Below are 16,100 nucleotides of genomic sequence, written 5' to 3' on the forward strand. Positions count from 1 at the left end.
TCTCCAGGGAAGGAGACTCCACCACTCTCCAAGGAAGAGAGTTCCACTGTCGAACAGCCCTTACTGTCAGGAAGTTTCTCCTAATGTTGAGGTGGAATCTCTTTTTGTGTAGCTTGCATCCATTGTTCCAGGTCCTGTGCTCTGGAGCAGCAGAAAACAAGCTTGCTCTGTCCTCAATATGACATCCCCTCAAGTATTTAAACAGGGCTATCATATCACCTCTTAACCTTCTTTTCTCCAGACTAAACATCCTCAACTCCCTAAGTCGTTCCTCATAGGACATGGTTTCCAGGCGCTTCACCATTTTGGTCGCCTTCCTTTGGACACGCTCCAGTTTCTCAACATCCTTTTTTAAATTGTGGTGCCCAGAACTGGACACAGTATTCCAAGTGGGGCCTGATCAAAGCACAATAGAGTGGCGCTATTACTTCCCTTGATCTAGACACTATACTTCTATTGATGCAGCCTTAAATTGCACTGGCCTTGTTAGCTGCCGCATTGCACTGTTGACTCATGTTCAACTTGTGATCTACTTGGACTCCTAGATCTCTTTCACACGTAGCCTCATTCAGCCTGGTGTCACTCATCCAATATCTATGCATTTCATTTTTCCGCCCTAAGTGTAGTACCTTACATTTCTCCATGCTGAAATACATTTTGTTACCTTTGGCCCAGCTTTCTAGTCTATTAAGGTCATTTTGAATTTTGATCCTGTCCTCTGGGGTGTTAGCTATTCCTCCTAATTTGGTGTAATCTACAAATTTGATAAGTATGCCCCCAATTCTGTCATCCAAGTCATTGATAAAGATGTTGAATAGCACTGGCCCCAGGACAGAGCCCTGTGGGACCCCACTGGTCACTTCTCTCCAGGATGAAAAGCAGCCACTGCTGAGCACCCTTTGGGTTCGGCCGGTCAACCAGTTACAAATCCATGTAACTTATCTAGCCCACATTTTACAAGCTTGTTTGCAAGAATCTCATGGGAAACCTTGTCAAAGGCCTTACTGAAATCAAGATATGTTATATCCACAGCATTCCCTCATGTAAGGGACACCATTTTATTATCCACTGTATTTAATGGGACTTAAGCATCCACCGATTTTGGTATCCACAGGGGGCAGGGTCCTGAAACCAAACCCCAGCAGATACTAAAGGCTCACTGTATAATTCAAAAGTACTGGTGCTTTCCTTTCAAGCCATAAAAGGACATGGAAAACTAATTTTTCAGCCAGCGGCAGAGGAGCTATCCCAGGGAAGGGTTAATTCCGAGTGCTTCCCAGGCGAGACACGGGATCATATGTTAATTTGAGTGATTAATTAATTAGAGTGATGCAGTTACTATTTTTAAAACTGATTTGCAATTTACTCTTAACTACAATGTTTAATGGTGGGAATTAAGTCCTTTAAATACGAATTCAGCTCCATATAGGCCAGAAGCTATGCCACCTCCACCTTCTGAGTTTTTCTCATTAAAAGTGCCCTACTACTACCATGGGAGATTCCCCTCCCCCAAGGTTATGCCCAGGAAAGGCATTTTTCCACCAATAAGTAAACATTTTATTTTCTAGCTGAAGAAAGGACCTCTCTCTCTTGACAAATTTTTTTGGGGAGCTGGACAAGAGAATGGCAAAATTCTTCTCCATCCCCAGGTGGTATGGCAAACAGTTTAATAAATATTTATGTGTGTGGTGGGTTGGGGCCTCTAAAAAACAGCCTTGCTGGAGTGCTCACTACTCACTTAGGCATTTCATCCTAGAATTCTGGTATGTTAAGAATATTACTACTTCCTACTTACTCTGAATTAATAGCTGTGTTAAGGCTGAGCATAACTGTTCCAGCTGTATTCACTGTACTATGAAAGAGTCTATGCAACTTGAATCTAAAGAGATTGCTAGCAGTCTGTACCCAAACTATAACCCAGTCTGCCAAATTATAAAGGAGGGCATCTGTAAAACCAGACCATAACCAAACTATATGTTAAATTGTTACAGTGTCCTTCCTATTGATTTACTGGAGCTGCAGTAAATAAATTCCACTCTGCCAATTAAGTAAAGTTCTGTGAATCAGCAATTCTGTATAGGCTTTATAAGAGATGATAGAATTCTAGAAGAGGAAAAGCTACTCCCACTTCAACAGTTATCTTTTGGGTTTCAGCTTTATCTGCAAGCCAGAATGAAAGGTGACTGGGCAAGACTTCTGCGTCCTACAGCACAGTTTGGGCTCGTTGCATCATCCATCTATGTGGGTCTGTCCCGTGTTTCTGATTATAAACATCACTGGAGTGATGTACTGACTGGACTTATCCAAGGAGCACTGGTAGCTGTACTTATAGTAAGTCAATATAAAATTCCTTTACTTTTTGATCACTTCTGCTCCCAGCCAAATTAATTTCCTTAACAATCTTTGCTACTTAATTCTCAGTGAAGGTATACAAGGAGAACTACTTTATACAGTCCGCCCGCTCCATACACGGGTTTGCCGTATGCAGACTTCAACTCACATGGACGGCAAGCCTGGGGGGAACGAAATGGTTTGTGTGCAGCAGGAGCGTGCTGCCATTGAAATTAATGGGACTTGAGGTCCTGCGTTTTTTCCCCATACGCGGAGGTGGTAGTGGTGTCCGGAACGGATCCCCACATATACAAAGGGCCCACTGTACTTACACAAATACATAGATTCCACAAGATAATAGGATAAGGATAAAAGTGATCGACTTGATAATAGTAGGAGAGCTTAAAATGTGATTGCCTCTTACTGTGTCCACATGTTCATGTCAACAGGTCTGTGGTTTCAAGCTTTTGATGCAGCATGTCCATAGCCAGGGATGTAAAAGCACTCCTGCTATTTAAGCGGAGAGCCTTTTCAGTTGGGAACAGAGTCCAAGTGACTACTGCCAGTCTCCCTGTCTTATCCCTTTGGACGACAGTTAGGTGGAGTGCCTGGAGTATATAACAAAGTGACCATGATAGTAACTGAATAATGATAAGGAGATGCGGTGGCTCAGTACTCAAGATGCTGACTCTAAAGATCGCAAGGTCGGCAGATCGAGACTCAAGCACTGCATGACGGAGTGAGCCCCCATTACTAGTCCCAGCCTTTGCCAGCCTAGCAGTTCGAAAGCATGTAAATGTGCAAGTAGATAAATAGGTACCACTCTGGTGGGAAGGTAACAGTGTTCTGTGCAGTCATGCTTGCCACATGATCAGCATCATCTTTGGCAATGCTGGCTCCCTTGGCTTAGTAATGAAGATGAGCACCACCCCCTACAGTTAGACATGATTTGACAACCTTGTCCAAGGGGAAACTTTACCTTTTAACTAATAATAATAATATGATGATGATGATGATGATGATATAATGATAGTTTGCTTACTGCTGCCTAATCTTCCAATCTTTATATCTAGGCTGTCTATGTATCTGATTTCTTCAAAGAGAGGGGTCGTGCATTCAAACAGAAGGAAGAAGAGGATTCACATACAACTTTACATGAGACACCGACCAATGGGAATCACTATGGTAGTAATCACCAGCCATGACAGATTCAAGAGCTATTTAGCCTGTGGAATCTCCCAATCGCAAAAAAGGAAAATTTCAGAAGTCTTTTTTGTCCTATGTAAAAAATAAATGTCTTTTGAAGGGACTGCTGCTGCTATACCTCTTGGATACTCACTTTACATGTATATAGTAACAATTATGTATCTAAAAACTTCAAATTTCTATCGGTTAAGCTTTTGCTTTAAAAACACAGTACTCTAACTTTTTTTTTAATTAAAATAATGTGTTAATACTTATGTACAAACAGCAACAGTGTATGTAAAATGCATTGCTAGCATGATGCTTACAGTAAATACATACATGTTATGAACACTAAGCATTTGTCTTGCTTGGGAAGAAAAAGGACTGGCAGCCTTGACTGTTAACTTTATATTTCTTCATGGATGGAGCATCACAGCTGCAGAATAGATGTTCTTTTTCCACAGCAGTTTAGGAAAACATTTCTTATAGGTAAAGACTTGCAGCAAATACTATGTCTCTCTTGATTTTAGTAATGCCTGTTGAGGGTAAAAAAGTCTAGTCATATAAGCAGCCTTGTACTAAATGATACAGGTTTTTTTTTACAACTGCACATGCTTAAAGGTCAATATGAAATCTTCAAAATGTGGTATGTTCCCCAGCTCACAAGCTTGGTAGAACTATTTTGATGGGACTGTGGTGACATTAAGGATCTTCCAGTTATTTCCTTTTTAAAAGAACTAGATAGCAACAGATTAAAAAGAGATCCATGGGATATACATTCAGCTCAAGTGTGACATTTTGATTTGTCACCAAGTATTTAAACAATTGTAAAAAGTCTCCATTGTAAGATGCATGTATTTATAAAATACTGTACTACAAACCTTCTGCAAATTTATTCTCCAGTTCTGTGTTTCCAATGGCCTTTGCTGCCTGGCACATTTGCCGAAGCAATTCTTCTAGCCTCCTCATACATCGAATTATGCTTCCTGCAAGGGCAAAGCAAGGCTTTGCATGAATCACAAGATTATATACATTCTTTGATTATAGTATCAAAATTACTGTTCTGTATTAATATATGTTATGAAGATAACTTGTTACAGCCTTCCTTTCAACTGGCTGAACTCTTCCCCCTCAAATGCACTGTTGTTTACTGGCCTTGAATAAACAGGCGTGCAGCTTCTTCCACCTTAGCCTTAAGCATGAGAAAACAGTCAGAGGCTGACATGTTGGAAGGCTGAAAAAGATGCTATATAAGTGTTGTATACTTCTTGGTTTAATTTCTGAAATGCATGTCTTCAGAAAGGGTGTTTCTGGCTAATTATCACCTGAAAGTCACCCTGAGGCATTGGCTTAATTTTTGTCTTTCTTGCTCAGACATCTGTGTTTTCTTTTTGGTCCTTTTACTCTGGGTGATGAGAAAAGGAGGCAGGAACCCTAATTGTTAAAAAATATGTTAAATCATGTAGCTTTAGTCTAGTGAGACAAGAAAAAACACATTCTTCTCTGTTTGCTTCTTATATTTTTAGTATGCACACAACAGACAAAAGTAATTTTTTTCAAAAATTTTGGAGGTACAGGCTAGAGTTAACAGGCAATATAACTGGAGAGCTGTATATCAATATTTACATCTGCCCCTTCTCACTTCACAATATTAACAGCCAGTCTCAGTCAAAAATAAAATTTTATTCCAGATTTAGTAACTCTTGTAAAACAGCACCGAGAGCCAATTACCAAAAAGACACAAGTCTGAGCCAAAAGAAGCTGGGATATATCCTCCAAGGGCAGACCATGCTCTATGAACTGGAGGATAGGAACCACATAGGAGGCATGTTACAAAAATAAAGAACATGTAACCACCTACAGAAGTTTAGCAAATATGAACTTCATTCACCAACATGTTAAATGAGCCTCTGCAAGACCCACTGAATTACCTAAAGCAGTCTTCCTCAAACTGATGATCTCTGTGTTTGGACCACAACTCCTATATTATCTTACCACCGGCCATACTGCCTGGAGATTATGAGAATTATAGTACAAAATATCTCAAAAACAGTAGGCTTGGGAAGGCTGATCTAACACTTTCACGTTCTAGTCTTCCCCCAAAATATTACGTAGCTGTATCCATGGACTCTGAAATGTCGTTTCAAAGTACTTGGTCATAACAAAAGTGCCTTTCTGCCAGTATTGCTACTCCTCACTTTTGGAAGCAACGTTTTTGTTAAAAGGGATACTTGTCTGGAAAATACGAATGTGCCATTTACACACAGTTAGCAAAAAATAAGCATGATAGTGGTTTGGGGTTACACTACTTTGGTCAGTGCCTTGTCTGTGTTTTACATAATTTCTACCCTAGCAGCGGAAATTGCTACTGTGGGCAAGTTTCAGAAGTTCATTATCCCACCCTCCCTGATCTTCAACATCAGGAAACTTGGCTCATGATACATCTTTGGTCTTTTAACCAGCAGCAAAGAGTTCACTAACTGGGCAAGATCTTCTACCTACCTACTTGCATGGGATATTTGTGTGTGTATTATTTTGATACAGCATTTGCAAATGCAACTATCCACAAAATTGATTGTCTGCTTCACTACAGCAAATAAACTGTATCTGACAAAAGTGACTTAAGCATTTTTTTCTTCTCCACACCAAGCTTTTCTGATATTCTTTGCAAAATGATAGCAGTTTGGGAAACAGTAGGAGATGGGACAATTTAACCAATAGCTAATCACCTTATTAACAACCTGGAGAGGAGGCTTGGAAAGAGGGAAGACACCACATAGAAGCATTTAAGAGATGCATTTGCCCTCTTTTCATTTGAATCCTTAAGAGAAGAAGCTCCTTGTTTGGGTGGAAGCACACCCATGAGGAAAGCCAAAATGGAGTGATCAACAAGAGGCAGGTTAATGAATTCCACTGCCACAGGATTCAAGGTGCATACATTTTGAGCTGTATTTACAACTTTCCTACCCCTGTAGAGGTGGATTTCATTCTGATTTACTGAGGCCTTTAAAAGCAGGAGGGAGGGGGGCAGCATGAGCTGCAGATTTTGGTTTAGAAAACACAGGGCCAGAACAGACTGGCAGCTTCAGCCAGCTTCAAGTTGGCTTGGGGGCATGGTGTTTACATGCGCCATGCCCTGAAGTCATGGCAATCACATGCTGGGCAGCTTCCCGGCAATTTTTACACACCATGCACATTTACACGTCACGCACCTCAGAGCCGGCAAAAAGCTGGCTCTACAATCAAGGGGAAGGCTTTTTTTTTGCCCCTTAGTCTTGTTCTGTGAAGCATTGTCAGTAGGCACAGGACTAGTGTTGAAGGCATAATCAGTCTTGTGCAACACAAAAGTTTAACTGCTTCAGATAACAAGAATAAAATTATTTAAATTGAAATGTTTCTTCCTTATTGGTTTCTCTTATTCCCCAGCATCTGACCATTTCTCCTCTCCTAAACCAGACGAGTCTCCCAGGCATAATGTATATAGAGAGAGTGCTGGAAAGGGAAAGAAAAAACTAACACAAGGCTAAGGGCTTTTTAAAAGAAATGCTATAGGACTGAAGAAAGAGAAAGATGAAAAAATAAATTTAAATAGAAGAAATAAGGCCAAAAGAAGTGGATGAGAGGGACATATGACCTTTCCTTGGTGAGGCAAGAACTGAAGCAGGAGGTGATGCGAATCAATACAGGTTCTTTATAAATATAGCATAGCTTGGTCGGCAACCAAGTTAACATAATTATGGATGACTCTCCTCCCACCAGCTGAGAATAAATGGTTACAACAGGTGAACTTTTCATCTGATTAAACACTGGAGCAGTATTCAATCATGCAAAATAAGCTCTTAACTGTAGTGCCTAACAATCTATCCCATGAATGAGAATTATAACAGAACTGGGTGACCTTTAGCCCTCTGGTTCTGCTGGCTATGTTGCAATTCAACAGTATCTAAAAGATCACTTTTCTCCACTCCTCTCTTCTCAAATATATACATACCTTCAAATACATCTGTCATTTTGCATATGTGAGCAAATGTAGCTCCATTAGCCCATGTGTGCACCACATCCATCAAGTTTGGTCTAAAAGAATTGAGATAGGTTTCCTCATCAATTTCCAGTTTCGCTTCTGCTGATACTTTAGCAATTCTTTTTGCACATTCCTTTAAAAAGAAAAGTCATGCATTTACTGTATTTAAATCAACAGAATATATACAGGTAAATTACCTTCCTGAAACATGCACAACAGATATCTGTTGAGGAATGGAAAACTTGATTTATTGGTAGTACAAACGCCAAATATACAAAGAGACGTTTTTCCTCTTATTTTTGGTGAAATCTTCCAAACCTGCCCCCCAAATCTGACCTAAATTCTCTAACAGCATTCAAACATAAGCAGAAATACTGTTCAGAGCTGGCACAGGTTAATACTTTACTGGTATAATTTTGTGACATCATGGAGGAAACTAAAATGACAAGACTTTTGAGAGCAGAGCCATAAGTCATTATGGGAATGCTGTGGGCTGTTAAATCCCTTAGATCAGAGGTTCCCACCCTTTTTGGCTTTCAGAGCTCTTATTTCTATGGCAGAGCCTCTAAGAGGCCTAGAATATTCTTATTCTTTAATTTCATTCAATTTGTATTTCTTTCATTTTCCTGGAGTGGCTGCAGAGCACCTGGGAAGTGCACACAGAGCTCTAAGGGCTTCTTGGAGCACAGGTTGGGAACCCCTGCCTTAGAGCAACACTTGCAAAGGGGATCTTGAAGGCACTCATATAAACGGGCAAAATGTCCTAAAGCTTGACTAACTGGCCAATTTCAGAAGTGTAAAACCCCAATAGGCACTGGTCATTATGGCCAGTTTTAATAGATACATACCAAACAATCTTAGAGATCTGACTCTACAACTTAGCAGGCTAATACTGTATAAGGAACTGTGTTGATGTAATGGCTGGAATCTTATAAAAACAAACCGTTCATAGAAAGGACTGTTCCCCATGTCATCTGACCTTCTTGCCACTCAGAGTACAGAAGCAGAACAGTCATAAATGGCAGCAGCAATAAATGATGGTAAGTGGCTCCAACCACCAAATACATGCACATATTGATGTCTGAGGAGATGGCCACCAAGCATGTGCATCCCAGTAGAGGCCAGCTGTATTTCTGTACATATCTTTGGAACCAAGACAATATGTGAGTGTTGGCTTTAGAAACTGCCTGTTGAAAAGGCATGGGCATTTCCCCAAGCCATCACTGCCATATAGCCTTGGCTCTGCTGCAGAACCAGACATTGAGAAAAGCAACAGCCACCGATTTAAACAGCCTGTGTTGGGAGGCACATGCCAGGCAAAATTCTATGTACACTGCCAGCAGTGTTCTATTCTGCCAAAATTTAATAGGAACTCAGCCAGTATCACCAATATGCTGTGACACATGTTTAGCTCATAGAGCAAAGAAAAAGAGATAACTTACTTTTGTTTTTAAAAAATCAGATTATAACAATAGATGCATTTCCTTTGCCAGAAAAACTGGCTACATAATAACAATTAATGTTTACATTTTCAGTTTATCTGTAGTGTCATGTTAAATTCTACACAAAAGCTTTGTACATCAATTCAACCAATTTTTTTGTTGAAGTTTACCTGCATTTGGCGGAGAGGGCCTGCCAACTGTTCTGTGAGTTTTGGCATTTCACTGGACTAGAAAAAGATGAAGAAAATATAAATGGCCTTCTTTTATTTTAACTTATATTAAACTTTTCCTTCAAAAATTACAAGTTATGCAGCTGGTACCCAGTTGTTACTAAAACAAGCAGCTATCATTCAGGGACACTGTATAGTGGATTGTCCCAAAAGTTCTTTTAATGTTCTCAGGAAAGCTTTTTTTGAAAGAAAAGAGGCTAATAATCATGGCAAAATCCAATGAAACCTAACTTCCCTTTTGATAAAATATTATTCCTAAATAATATTCCCATTCTTAGTATCTTAGTATCCATCAACTTGAAGCAAAGGTAAATCATAAAGTAAACCTTCTGTGCCGCATAATTTTTTAAAAAAGCTCTAGAAGTATATGAGACAGAACTTAGTGATTACAAATGAGAACTTTATTACTATTTTATTATTTAACCACACATACTAATTGATAATTTTTCTTCTGATTTTTTTTCCTTTCAGAGAATGTTTTCCCCCTACTGAATAATGGTCAAATATAAACAGCGGAGTTTATGTTTCCTGCGTGCGCCATTTACTTCTACAGGCCCTCAATTTCCCCCTAAAACTATTTCAGGAGATTCTTTGAAGCAGCACCTGATGCAGTGCAGAGTAATATATAGCCAGGGAGGTGACAAAGGAGTCACTTCTCTAGTGTGCATAGAAGTGTTTTTATTATAGCCCGGTGTGGAATTGTTAGCCTGAGAAGAGGGACATGTTTATGGTTGCAAATGTTTGGAGGTCAGTTAGTTTCAATGAGAGGTGGAACATGGGAACAACCCATTCCTTCTGTGTAAAAGAATGTGATGTTTTGAAATGCTTCTGTAAACAACATGTTGGTGAGAGAGTTGTCTTGGCAGGAACTTTTAATGCAAAATGACCAATTGGAACTGCTATTGGGATTAGGAGGTAGGATCCTAAACGAACTGTTACTGCTTGGGTAACTTCAGAGCCAACAATGCTAAAGTCCTAGTGTGCCTGCTATGCTCTGTTTTCTTTTTCTTTCAATAACTCTGTCCTAAGAAACATTCCAGCGAGCTGTTTATTGAGATGAGAAGGGGAGGGGAGGAAGCTAACTTAGCAGAGAATGTGCCAACATCCTTTCTTTGCTTTTCATCCTGGCTATGTGAGTGTACACTTAGAATTTGTTGTGCTCTTCCTCAAACCTCACATCTCAGCACAATAGAAATCTTGAACTCATTTCCTTTTTCACAAAATAATGTCAGAAGATAATTGTACTACTCATGTGTAACGTAATGAGATCTAAGATTGTATTTATTAACAGGTGCTCTCTGAGGCCTGAAATACACAGGCCAAACAAAGTGGTTTCTGGCCGCTTTTGGGGTGTGGTGTTTACATGACACATGCCCCCAAACCAGTCCGAAGCCAAGCCAAGGTTGCATGAGGGGGCTAAAAGCTGGTCCCAAAAGGAGCGGAAATAATTCACTCCTGGTGGCACCAATTTCAGACTGCAGCAGTGGCCCGCTTCAGAAGCAGGCTGTACTCTTGGCCACTCCTACACAGCTATCTGCTTTGCCCCTTAGTCACCTAGAGTTTTCTAACTAGAGAGAAAGGGTATTCCAAAAATAATGCTGAAAAATTAATGACAGATCAAGTTTATAGAAAGTAACTTACATTTTCTTGAAATACAAAACAGCTTAGTAAAGCAGTTGCTTGTTCTGCAGATAAATCATTGAATAACCCATTGAACATCATTTCTGTCAGCAGCAACTCATCTGCACTTGAATAGGGAAACAAATTAATTGGCAGGAAGCATTAGAAATTGAGCAACCATTTTCTGTATTTAAAACCAGTTTTCTGGAAAACTGAGCATTTGCAGCTGAGTTGTATTAGCTTCTGAAAAAAAGACACCAATATTTAAAAAACAAAGCCATTTATGCCTTCACTAACAATTAGGAAAAGAGAAGAAACATTAAGTGTCTACATTAGTGATTCATGACCAGTGCTGAATGTCCCCAAAGGCTAGTGTACCATGACTTCAGGAAAGGTACCACAATTCAAAGTGCTGGTTATGACCTAAAATCCTGTATGGCTCAGGTCCAGGCTATCTGGCAGACCTTATCTCCCTGTATGAGCCTGCCCAGACCCTGAGATCATCAGGAGAAACCCTTCTCATTCCCATGTGTTTTAATTGGACTATTTTTAATAGCTTTATATCTTTTGTTAATTGCATTTTATACTTGTAATTTGGGGTTTGAATTCTTTTAACAATGAATAGTTTAATTCCATTTTAATGTTCACTTTCTGTATGTGTTGAACTACTATGAGTCCCAATTTTTTTTGGGGGGGGATGATATAAATAAATGTGTGGTTTTCAAAATTATAATATATTTTTTTTAATTTGGCAAATGGAGAAGGAAACAATTAATTATACCTATTACTCTCTTAGTATATATCATGTGATGTGAAGTACTGCACCTACTGTATTTCCTTATTTTTCTTTATAGCAAAGTTTACTTTGTGCAGATGGTTCCACTTTGCCCTTAAAGTTCCCCACCAAATCCACTAATTTCCCCATTACCCAAAATTGAGGTTATTCCAAATGTTCTCCAAATTTACAAAAAATAAATAAAATAAAATAAAAAAATCAAATAAAATTACTGGAAGAGGCAATTTTGAAGTGGGGCATTAAATTTTTCTGTTTATCGAAAAGGTGGCATGGGAAATTATAAAAGGTCAAAGATACGGGTCTAAATGTCATCATAACTCTCATAGATGGAATACCAGAAGACTGCAACGGTTACGAAAAAGTAAAACAGGAGATAAAGATTAGGTTATGTTGAAAAGTTGGGAAACTTACTGGAAAAGATTTAGCTGACTGAGAAGTATCTATATATCCTTATGAAGCTAAATGGAATAAACAAGCCTAGTCTGTCGAGAAATAACCTCTTGCTATGGTGCAAAAAGAGACCAGATTCCAAACTTCCAAATATATGTTTAGACTAACAAATACTTTTGCCAAGATTTTCCATATATGAAAGGATCCAGCTAGCATCCTTCAACTGTCTGAAGGCTTCTGTAAGCAGAAAAGGGGCATTTTCAGCAATTCTATCTTCCTTCCTTTACTTCCAACAACTCCCACCCACAACTCAATTTACTCTGGAAGGTCTGGGGATAATGGAGGAAAACTAGATCAATTCCTCCCGCTTTGGTTAAATCTGCTGGTCTAAATGAAGAAGCCTTTAAAAAAACCTATTATCTTTCTGATGCACTGTCCATTTGCTTTGGAATCCTCTTGGACGCTTTATGCCAGTCCATCAATCTGTTATGCTGACATAGCACTTTTGCAGAGATGTGGGGCAGCCAATCTGGCAGCAATGGCTTTCTCAACCCAGCCATCCTCAAATCTGTAGCCATTTTACTCCACTGCTGATGCTAGCCTAGCACTTTTACGCAAGCCAACAGGTCTTACGTCTTCCGAACACATTAGTGTAATTTGCAATTTGCAATGAAATGACACATTCTAGAACAGTGATTCTCAATCATCCAGATGTTTGGAACTTCAGTTCCCAGAATTTCTGTGAACCAGTCATACTGTGAATGTCTTGGAGTTGAGGTCCAAACTATCTGGAGGACCAAAAGTTGAGAACCCCTGCTCTAGCATTTCACTTACTGAAGAGAAATCACTCACATAAAATAGTCTCCCAATTAAAATTGAAGGTCTGATCATACTTACAGTGCAGAAATCTACACAATTCCTGCTAAGATTTCACATTTTGGTCCTAGTTTTGTGGCTCTACTGAACCAATTAATAAAGTGGAATATTCTGAAAGTGGTGTGCATGACATATAATCTCTGCTGCATAGTCTAACTAGAGGCTGGATTCTGGAATGATTATGACCATGGTATCCTTCTGATACGCCTGAGGGAGTTGGGCATAGGGGGCACTGCGCTCCAGTGGCTCCGATCCTACCTCTCAGGCAGGTCCCAGATGGTGAGGCTGGGGGACAGTTGCTCTTTTAGGAAAGAGCTTACATCTGGCGTCCTTCAAGATGCCATTCTGTCCCCCATGCTATTTAACATTTACATGAAACCGCTGGGAGAGATCATCCGGAGACATGGGGCACGGGGTTATCAGTACGCTGATGACACCCAAATATGTTTCTCTGTGTCCCCGACTGCTACAGTGACTAAGGATGACTTTTCCCTTCTGAACCCTTGCCTTGAGTCAGTAATGGGCTGGATGAGGAAAAACAAACTCAAGCTGAATCCAGAGAAAACAGAGGTACTTGCCATAGGTTCCTTAGGCCCGGGGAGGGAAATTTGTCCACCACTCCTTGATTGGGGTCACACTTCCCCTGAAGGATGAAGTTCGCAGTTTGGGAGTACTTCTGGATCCGTCTCTACGTTTGTCATCTCAAGTGGATGCGACAGCCAGAAGTGCTTGGTACCAACATTGGTTGATACGCCAACTGTGACCCTACCTCAACCGAAGGGACCTTGAAGCTGTAGTACATGCTCTGGTAACCTCTTGTCTCGATTTCTGTAATGCGCTCTACATGGGGCTACCCTTGTATCAAGTTCGGAAGCTTCAATTAGTGCAAAATGCAGCAGCCAGGTTGGTCACTAGTTCTTCGAGACTTGACCATATAACACCTATCTTGAAAGATCTACACTGGCTTCCGGGCACAATACAAGGTGTTGGTTATTACCTTTAAAGCCCTACATGGCTTGGGTCCGGGTTACTTACGGGAACGCATCTCCCTATACAATCTACCCCGCACTCTTAGAACAAGTGGGAAGAACCTGTTGGAGATACCAGCATCCAAACATGTTTCTACTTCCCAAAAGGCATTCAGTATAGCTGCCCCTAGACTATGGAATGGACTCCCAGAGGAGACTCGCCTTGTCACATCCTTGGAAACTTTCAAGCAGGCGGTAAAGACAGAGCTCTTTCGCCGGGCATACCCTCCTGAACTCCTATGTAGACCACTAGTATGGAACGAGAGCAGCTGACCCCGTGATTGATTGATGTTTTATATTTTTATGTTTCTATGCTTTTATGTTCTTCTGTTTTTATATTTTTAGCTGTGGTTTTAATTGTGCAATAACTAATGCTGCAATATTCTAAGTGTAATTTTAACTCTGCTGTGATCCCGCCTCGATCCATTGGGAGAGGCGGGAAGATAGAAATAAAAATTATTATTATTATTATTTATTAGTTATTTAACCTGAGATCCCAAGAGTACTTTAAGAACAAGGCATCCCCACTAGAATTACGGACTTTGCTTCCTATACAGAGGCTTATCCCCCTCTAGCAATATATCACAAGCAGATGTTGAAAGCCCCTTTCATCTCAAAAATGTTTTGCTAAGTGGTATTGTCATGCATGCTGTTATTTGAAAAATAGTAGCCAAATGCCACTGTGCTCAGAGAACTAGTTGTACAGTTCCTCAGATCCCACCTTTAATATGGTGCTCCATTTTATATTCAAAATACTAGAAAGGATTCCTTTGATCCTCCCCCTGCCCCCATTTCTTTCTTCTTTTGGCATGTACTAATTCTCCAACAGCATGGAAGATAAAAGGAAAAATGTGTTTAACAAAGGAAACACCACAAAACTTTTCAGGTACATGTTTCATTTTTTTTTTTGGAGGTATCATCATGTCATACCTGCTAATTTCACAGGCAACTCGTCCTTTCATCTCTATGACATCAGAAGACGTTGCAAAACCCAACCTTCTCAAAACCCGCTTACGACACTTGAGCTCATCCATTTGTAAAACAGTCCTAGCTTTCTTCAACTCCCGTTTTGCTGCTTTAATGTCTACAGCAATCTAAATTAAACACAATCACAGAGGTGTTATGAGTATTCAAGACACAGATACCTCCTACCTCATTATCCAGGGGAAAAATAATTATTACAAATCCTCATTATTTCCATAGGCTACATAACCCTCAATATATCTGTGAAGCAAAGGGGGGGGGGGCTTTGGGTGAGGGAAAAGTACACCTTTCTCTACTGCAAGAATATATGCTGAATTAAAAAGCCAGAACATATTTGAAAAAAATCAAACCCAGTCAGAATTCTGCATTTTAGTTCCTAAAGATTAACTGATGAAATCTAGACCAGAGATTTACAAATGTGACCTTAGGCACTATACCAAAATGCCTGAAGAAGAGAAACTTCTCTCAAGAAAGTGAAAGGAGTTTTATGAGACACACTACCATCCCCCAAAGGAATCCAATCTTGTCTCTGTGAATGCACTGAAGATATATAATACTGAAATATTAACTAAGTATTCCTCAGAGGTGGGCATCATGAGGCTCTTTGGGCATGGTCAGCATTGTCTTTGGAATCCCAAATAAACCACAAAGGCGCTAGTATCATCCCTCTCCCACCCCCAGAAATTTCAACCAAAACAGGTTTTGGCAGAGCTTTTTTTTGGAGGGGGGGTGTAAAGAGCCCCTTTGCAGGACTACTGCAAAGGTTGTTTCAGAGGCTCCCCAACAGCCCAAAAGGTGACGTACTCCTAAAATGGCAGCTATGGCCCTCTGGAAGAGTAAAAAAAAAGTCAGGTACCAACTTCCAGGCTCCAGATCATGACCACTCCTGCTAAGAGGGGATTACACAGTCATTACTTTAAGAAGAAACATTGGAACTGTTCTCCAGACAATATTCCTCGAGCTTGGCATAGTGATTTTTTTTAACTACAGCTTCCAGAAGCCTACTGATTATGCCAGTGGCCATCCTGGCAGGGGGATTCTCATCCAAAATGTCTACTGGGAAGCAACAGAATACAGGGGTCTTTCACATGTCCTACTAAATGATCCTTTTAACTGGTGATGTCAGAGTCTGAACTTCGGATTTTCTGCATACAGAGCATACGCTCTACCACTAAACTACAGTCTCTCCAGAATTAA

At 40.1% G+C, this 16,100-nt stretch overlaps 2 protein-coding genes across 4 annotated transcripts in view; one reads left to right on the forward strand and one right to left on the reverse strand.

Moving 5' to 3' along the window:
• The window catches only part of LOC149324029 (phospholipid phosphatase 1), a 125,104-nt gene extending 121,568 nt beyond the window's left edge, over window positions 1-3,536 (forward strand). For both annotated transcript variants that reach the window (XM_089495620.1, XM_089495626.1), the window contains exons 5-6: window positions 2,155-2,331; window positions 3,405-3,536. In XM_089495620.1, coding sequence (XP_089351746.1) covers window positions 2,155-2,331; window positions 3,405-3,536 — 309 coding nt within the window. The remainder of the gene's footprint in view (window positions 1-2,154; window positions 2,332-3,404) is intronic.
• Window positions 3,537-3,967: 431 nt separating this feature from the next.
• Window positions 3,968-16,100, reverse strand: part of MTREX (Mtr4 exosome RNA helicase) — a 56,645-nt gene continuing 44,512 nt past the window's right edge. The window contains exons 22-27 of one of the 2 annotated variants that reach the window (XM_089495603.1): window positions 14,850-15,013; window positions 10,851-10,956; window positions 9,150-9,206; window positions 7,508-7,670; window positions 4,398-4,502; window positions 3,968-4,052 (exon numbers count right to left, since the gene is read on the reverse strand). In XM_089495603.1, coding sequence (XP_089351729.1) covers window positions 4,000-4,052; window positions 4,398-4,502; window positions 7,508-7,670; window positions 9,150-9,206; window positions 10,851-10,956; window positions 14,850-15,013 — 648 coding nt within the window. In that variant the 3' untranslated portion in view covers window positions 3,968-3,999. Of the gene's footprint in view, window positions 4,053-4,397; window positions 4,503-7,507; window positions 7,671-9,149; window positions 9,207-10,850; window positions 10,957-14,849; window positions 15,014-16,100 lie in introns of those variants that run through there. The other variant, XM_089495610.1, reaches the window with a different exon arrangement.

The sequence above is a fragment of the Sceloporus occidentalis genome, unplaced genomic scaffold, assembly GCF_023333645.1.
Source record: "Sceloporus occidentalis isolate IW3139 unplaced genomic scaffold, rSceOcc1.0.p SCAF_1, whole genome shotgun sequence".
Taxonomy (NCBI): domain Eukaryota; kingdom Metazoa; phylum Chordata; class Lepidosauria; order Squamata; family Phrynosomatidae; genus Sceloporus; species Sceloporus occidentalis.